Here is an 8,053-nt window from a genome sequence, read left to right on the forward strand (position 1 = left end):
ACAAGGCAGAATTCTATTTAGTACCCCTAACCATAGCCAACTGATAAAAAAGAGCTGGTGCATTAAAAATTTTAAGTCACCTATTGGTTTAGAAATGATGAGACTGCTTGAGTAAATGAACCTACTCAGACCCAGTGCCCCCTTTGGGGTGAAATAATAGCGCAATTTTTGTCTCGTCTCAGCATGTTCGTTACGCGATTTGTGGCTAAATACAGCACATTTTGAAAATAACTCTAGGATAACCAATCCGAATTATGTTTCGGTCGAAGAAGTCAGTGTGGAATACGCAGTAGACGAAGTCCGCATGGCTGATTCCAAGATGGCTCGCACTGAAATCGGTAAATACTAAATTTATTATCCAGGTTTAAGCTACTTTCATTGTGTCCATTCAATTATACTAAAATGAATGTACGTAGACTGAAGAAAGAATGAGAAAAGTCCGTTTTTCCCCAAGAATTTTTATTTATTTTTATAATAAAAATGTGAAAACCTCAACTTTATGCAATTCAATGAGGCCCATTGTCTCCTTAGAGAGAGACATGACCAACTCAAGCAAGATCATTAGCAAAATTGGTAAAGCAAACTAATAAATGCGAAGGTTTAAAATCTATAAATATACAAAACTTTCAACATGTTCTCAGAGTTGTGTCTCTGGGTTTGAAGAGGTTAAAATAATAGTTTGCCGAGAAAACACTCTGTCCAACGTGTTGATCATCGGAGTCAAGCAAAGGAATCACTTTCCGCTTGAAAAAGTTCGTCCATAGAGAGAACTATCCAACACGCTCTTTATCACCACGGACATTTTTCACCACCATCACACGATCGTCCCTTTCTGTGAGAGATTGTTTCTCTCCCTAGAGCATTATTATCCCTTTGGCTCATTGCACATAAATTCACAGACGAAGGGATCTCACAAGCGAGAAGGAGGGATTTAAATTGTTCCAAAGGAGTTATGACAGGGCAAGCGGATGGAAAGAGGCATGCCGGGATTGCGCGCAATCAAAAGAGTGAAGTTGGTCCTCTGGATCGATTCCCAAAACCGCTCTCTCCCAACGGGAGAGTTGTACTCGCGTCGTCGGTGTAAAGGACAGGGGGGGTGGGTTTTTGGGTAGCAGAGTGAGGAGGAGAAATCCTTATATTTGTCCAAAAGTGCGCGAAAATAAAACGGAGAAGGGACTAATCTGTGCCTTTGAGTCTCGCGGAGATTGTCGGATCGATGGAGAGCTTCATATCGACGGGAAAAGGCGAACCCGACTTTTAGCGAACATCAAAGTGGTTTGAGCTTCCTCGATGAATTATTCATGTATCGAGTAAAGTGAAATCAGGTTTCCAAGGCCTCATTAACGTCGCTTAGCCGTCCGAGAAGAAATAAGTAGTCCCTTCAAAAGAAGGTTTTATTATATATATCCAGAAAACAGCTCCTTGGGAGCACCGATGAAGAAATATGACCTTTCATTCGCTCTTAAAAACTTTCCGTGAACCTTTCACTTTTGTAATTTTTTAATACTTTTGATTAGGAATACTTTCAAGTACTTCGGAGATAACTTCACTTAAACCGACTTTCAGCTCATCGATTTTTCAATTAGGATTTGAAGAGCTTTTAAGTGTACTTAGCGAATTTTTCATGCCTGAAAAACTTTATGCAATCAAAAACAAACAAAACATAGTTGAATTACTGGTTCCTTGCATGTAACTAAACAATATTCTACGAAGTAAATGATAAACACAGTTCGTTCATAGCAATTCAAAGAAATAACCATAGAACAAGTCACGCAATCAATAACCATGGCTGTTGAATTTCATTGACAGTAGAGTTTTTATGTTAACCTCATATATTATTCTTTATTTTTATATATTATTATTTATATTATTCCTTATTTATCTTTCCTGACCAGCACTCCCAAGCACACAAAATTATTTTAGAGTAGGTGATAATGTATTTAAATACTGCACATTTGTTTTCATGAGATTAACATAAAATTATACCAAATATCAAATAACGGTTAAAGATAAAAACAAAATATGATATAAAACAGGCTATTCAAGAGTTTTGATCCGAGAATTCTCAGCAGAGCAGTCGCATGCTATAACAATGAAACTTCGGCGATATACTATTGTAATTACGTTCTAAAGTCATTAAATACAGATATAATGATTTCAACGCCCGTATATTGGTGACCGTTATTAGAACTCCAGATTTAATTTTTATTTCAAAATATTTCGCGAAATACTGTTCCGATCGTGGAAAAAGAGCAGGCAAATTGCATTGTTATCAAGTTCTGACTTATTCTGTAAATTTCAGCGCAATAGGTAATCAGAAAGTGGTTGAAATTTGAGTTGTAAGATTTTCCCCGGAAGGACAAACAAGAAAGCGTGTAAAATAAAACGTGGTAATGAAAATATTGATCAAAATGAGTGGAATCGGTTTAAAACGGATGTTGTTATTGAAAACAAATCTTTCTTTAGAGTTTAAGAAAAAAAAATGTGTTGTTATTAAAATCCACTTCATTGGTCGGCAAATATAATATAAGTACTTTCATTATACAGCAAAATAACTTCCACGCAGTCATGAAAAGTGTTTCAATTAGTTAAAAATCCTCTACTTAATACCCTGCTTTCAAAAATTTCCCCCCAGGATTTGGACTCCTCGAAAGAGATAACTGGCTACTCCACTGCATAGAACTAAATTATATAGGGCTCAAATGTTGTTTAGCTGTGACGGCCCTGTTAGCTTTTATAGCAATTTGCTCCTGCAACAGCCCGAACCAAATATCTCCTGCGCGAACAGCTCATTTTAGCCGAAGGAAAATGAAGTTGATGAAAAAATGCAGCTATATCTTAATTGGCGCTTCTTTTACAATGCCACGGCAATTCTCACTTTATTTTCTATCGGCACCCACTTGCACATTCTCTGGTTGAATGGTTTTCACTTCAATTCCCCTTAAATTTCTCATTTTTAAAGATATTCCCTCCAACTGAACTCCCCTCGAATTTAAACCTCGAAATCCCTATTCCGACGTGAAACCTTCGATCCTTAAATATCCTTTTTTCAGACTTAATTAGGGTGCTAAAGAAAATTTTTTAATTTGATGGGCACTACTCGATGTTTTCTTCGTGTACTCTCTTGAGATACTGGTAAAACCAATCTCGCTGCGGCACGCTGAAAATATTTATGGAAGGTTTCCAGTGATATTTCCATATATTCCAGGCTAAAAAAATATCACCAGCATCATTGCACACTCCAACCTCTCTTTTTTCAGAGAAAGCGCCAGCGAAGGTGATTGTAGATAAAAGGTAAGATCGAGGTGAACAGCTAAGAAGAGATATCGTGCCAGATAATGACGTCAGTGGCTGGGGAATCCTCTCGCTAGAATATATGAAGGTCGTGTACGTATACGGAGAACACTGCATTGTGGGGGATGTTATTTTTTTATCTCCCGGTGCCACCCAAACCTACCAGCCATAGCATAGAACTCGAGAGGTTGGAGGGGAGGGGGAGGGAAGACTTCGAAGTGAAAGCTGCGGATCTCGCTACTCAATTTTTTCTGCGAATCGTAGCCGAGGGTGGTGGAGTGGGAGGGCGAATCTTTCGGCAATAGCCCCGTTCCGAATCGAGCATAAATTGCGCAAATGGATGCGACTAATGGAGGCGGGAATCCATATGGATGGGGAGAAAAGTAGGGGGGAAGCGGGGGGGGAGGAGATATATTGGTCGAAGTTCCTCGGTTTGCGAGCGAAAAGCATCATGGGAGTGGCGGAGTTAGGTAGGGAGAAGGTGTGAGGAGGTGTGGGAGGGAGAGAGAAGCGAGGGAATAGGGTTGGAATGGGTTGAGGGTGAAAATAATGCTCCTAGAAAGGTCGTAGTAGCCAAGAATAATGAGAGATAAAACAATGGTCCCGGGAGAGAAAAATGTGAAGGCATCGCTGCGACTGACTCGGAGTAGGTGTTCATCGGAACAGAAAACATAAATCTCATATGGATCCCTAGTTTGATTCCCCCACGAAATGAATATTACATAAAATATCCGACTTACAAAAATTTTGCGTTGATATCGTCAAATGCATGGGACAACGGATCCTGGTCATGAAAATATGTTTATACTTTAAGTTTTTCCTGGATATACACAATTACTCATACCACTTATTTTTATCAGAGCGCGACCCGGGTTTCAATGAATTATCATCATCTTTAGGCGCTAATTATGATTTTTAATCATAATTAGCGCCTAAAGATGATGATAATTCATTGAAATCTGGGTCGCGCTCTGATAAGAAATAAGTGGTATAAGTAATTGTGTATATCCAGGAAAAACTTATAATGGAATACCACAAAGTAAAGCAAGAGTTCGTGAATTTTTTTTATACTTTGCAATTTAATACCGAGTTATTATCCGAGTTCGAAAACGTGCACGTGAATGCAAAGTGGATTGCAATTTTGGACTTTTATACAACTCGTTCCATAAATTAAATTTGAAATGTAAATATAAGTAATTAATAGAAATTATGAATCATCAAATCATATTCATTTTTCATATTTTTTTCATGATAAAAACTACCAAAAGTTGTCATTAAGACCTATGCATGCTGAAAACCTGGGCATAAATACTGAAAAATAAATATTTGGCTATATTTTCTTCTATAGGTTAGATTTGATGCATAATTTCCTTAGAAAATAATCTAGGTAAAATTGTTGCATAACTATTACAAATATTTATTGAAAAATATATATTTATTAACTTTAAAACATGCCTTCACGCTTCCATATTTTTGAAAGAAGTTTTATTTATTTAAAAGTCTTCTAGCAAACATTTCATCCGAAAAAATTTCACCAGTTCGAATTCGTCTTCACCCATTAGCAAATATAAATTCCTTTTTTCCCTTTCACAATGATGCATAAATTAAGTTTATTTATCGTTTCAATGGGGTATAAAAACATCATTGTATGTTATTTTCAGTGAAACTACTTCTCTGTAATTACGTCTTGAAAGTATAAAAATTGAGATAAAAACGAAGTAGATAAAGATAAAAAACTTCGCAAAGGAGAAAATAGCTATGTCATATCGAAGAATAAAAAAATTACTCGCTAGCTATTGATCACAAAACCAAAACTTGTTCTTTTTAGTACGAAAAATATGAATATCATTCTTAACCCGTTAACGCCTAGCGGTGCCATATGGTGCCAGCTGGTAGTGCATTACTATGAGTACCTTTTTGTTTTTTATTGTAATTTGTTAGGCATTTTTGAGAGTTTTAAACATTTAACCACATTTATAATTACGTTTTTCAGAAAAGCTTGCTTTTTAAAAGCAAGATTCGACATTTTTGAGTAAATTTGGATGAAAATGAATCTTTATTTTCGCGAAAAAAGAAAATATTTAACGTTTTTGGCATTAAAATGTAAAACTCGAAATGCTTATTTAATTTCGATTGTTTTTACCCCTTAAGGGCCCAGCGGTACCACATGGTAACAGACTGTATCCTCAAGACAACTAGTGATAAGAGTATAAAATGTGGACCTAATTAATCGGAATTTAATGTTTTTAAAATTAAATATTACGAAAAAGTTCGGATGAAATTTTTAATTCAGGCGTTACCGGGTTAAGATGCATTTCATATCCTGGAGTGAAGATCATCTTTTAGAAGCGTTAAATACTTGTGAAATGCAAATAAATGTGAGGAATGAGGCTGCAGGATTATGATGTGACGGCTAAATATTGAATGATGGTGCAAAATAATTGTATAGCATACTAATAAACCTGCAGCGATTCAGTTAGAAAGATAAACTCTATAAAATTCAATTCCTTCTTTCGAAATTGGTTTAGCAGACAAAAATACAGAATAAAATGAAGTTATGAGCAAAAATCTAATACAGGCAATTGGTCCGCTGCAGAGGGTTTACACGGTACATGTCTCACCAATTTACTAATTAACCTTATACTAATTCATTTATTTTTGGATGAATTACCAAAGTAACTCAACCGAGCTTTTAGTCGCACCCAGACTTCTAAATTTCGTTTTTTTTAAACTGAGGTATAATAATAATAAAATAATTCTGTCTCCGTGAAAGCAAACGTTAGGGCAGAATTAAAGTTTTGACTGAAACCTGATTTTTATAGCACAATAAAAAATCTTAGAAAAAATTAAAGATGCAAAATTATATTGAAATACAAACTAAAGATATAAAGAAGCTATGCCGGATAAGTTCTAATACAATCGAAAACACTTCATTACAGCATAGTTTTATTCTGCCGAAGATATTAGCGCAAATTTTTATCTGACGATTGAGGATTCGTCACAGTTTCAAGTTCATTTGGAGGTCAAAGATGTTGGAATCACAATCTTTTCGGAATTTCGATATGAGAGAGTTCTGCTTTATGCAAAAAGTTGTAGAGTGAAAGTGTACTTACCAGAGAGTATCGCGGTTCGTTCTGGTAGAGGGTGCCCACTCTGGTCCAGTTGAAAGCGCGCAGCAGCGCCAGGCGGGGAGCGTTGAAAGCAGTCTCAGACGGCACCACGCGGAAGAAGTTCGGATACGACTTGTTCGTGAACATGGGATGAGTGTCCGCGTACGACAGCTAATCGAGAGAGAGGGAGAAAATAAAATAGCATATTAAAATCAACTTAGCCTCAATTTGGCCCATGCTAAAATTATGAAGGCATGGTATGGTATTTGGAGGAGGCGACCGACAGCTGAGGTAATTTACGCCATGAGGGAAAGGTATGGAAGGAAAGGTGGAGAGAAACCCGGCGTCGGCATTAGCCTGCTCTTAACGAAAGGCGCCAAGGGGACCACGACTTAATGTCCCATCCGACGGACGGAGTGTTGCGCTTGAAATGTCCTCCACACAACATTCAATCAGGGATCGGGCAGTCTCTGAAAATTCTGCCGGGATTTGAACCCGAGCCCGCTGGGTGGTAAGCCAACACACTAGCCGCCACACCAACCCGATCTCCAACTATAAATGATTAGGGAAGGATGTACAAGCAAATTAAGTATACCATTTGGTAAATTAAAAAAAATATTTAAATGTAAAAATAATAGGAAAGTAAATTTAAACAATTATTTACCCTTTAAATATCTCACATAAAGTTTTACCTTTGCAATAAGCCATGAAAATAATGGCTCTAGAACAATTTCATGGAGAAACAGAAGGATTCATGATACTTTTGCTCGGCACAAATGTGAGAAGTAAAATTGCCCATAAAGCGCAGATTTTTTTTCGCAACACGGTCTTGGTGCAGTCAGTTTGAAATGAATATATACACTCATGCAGATATTTTCATCTTTCATTTTCAATTCAAAATTTAGGCTCTAAGAGACAAACGCTATTTGAATTGAGGTTGAATGACCCATTTATCAAATGTATGACAGAGAGAAAAACACAAATGGAACGGTTAAGGCATCTGAATGAAGGGAGACAGTTAAATCTGATTTACAATTATAATGGAATGGGATGCAGACAACGTAAAATCACGGCAATTTTTACACAGTTTATTACTTTGTTTATATTTTAGCATTGCAACACATATTTAAAAAAAAATCAGTGAATTAGGCGACCGTAGACGGATCCAAGACCTTGTCTTGGGAGGAAGATGAGAGAGATATCATCGTTACTATTATCAACGACATATCTCGGAATAAGTGGACACTCTTATCATCTTTTTTAGGAGTGACATTCATGGTATCTGTCTCACCAATTTACTAACTACCGTTTTGCTACTTTATGTCTTTGTAATGAATAACCTAAGAACTTAAACCAGCTTTAAATCATACCCTGATTCCGACATTTCGTTCCTATTTTTAGACAGTGGTATCAAAATAAAAATACCCTGTAACTGTAAAAGCAGGCGTTAGGGCAAAATCAAATATTTGAACTAAAAATTTGATTTCATTGCAAAGAAAAATCCAAGAATTAAAAAAACAATTTACCTACGAAATGAAATCACGTCACAGGGCGAAGTCATTTAATTTTTCACCAAGGGAATGCTCAGCCAAGGCTAAAGTTTTGATGTCAGATTCTGCCATCATTCACCAATCCTAATCCGTGCGTCC

General features: G+C 36.6%; 1 protein-coding gene across 1 annotated transcript in view; it reads right to left on the reverse strand.

The window, feature by feature from the left end:
• The window catches only part of LOC124166859 (gamma-aminobutyric acid type B receptor subunit 2-like), a 294,155-nt gene extending 287,584 nt beyond the window's left edge, over positions 1-6,571 (reverse strand). Inside the window, exon 1 of the mRNA XM_046544568.1 lies at positions 6,408-6,571. Coding sequence (XP_046400524.1) covers positions 6,408-6,551 — 144 coding nt within the window. The 5' untranslated portion in view covers positions 6,552-6,571. The remainder of the gene's footprint in view (positions 1-6,407) is intronic.
• Between the last annotated feature and the right edge of the window lie 1,482 nt (positions 6,572-8,053).

This window comes from Ischnura elegans, chromosome 10 (genome assembly GCF_921293095.1).
Source record: "Ischnura elegans chromosome 10, ioIscEleg1.1, whole genome shotgun sequence".
Lineage (NCBI taxonomy): Eukaryota > Metazoa > Arthropoda > Insecta > Odonata > Coenagrionidae > Ischnura > Ischnura elegans.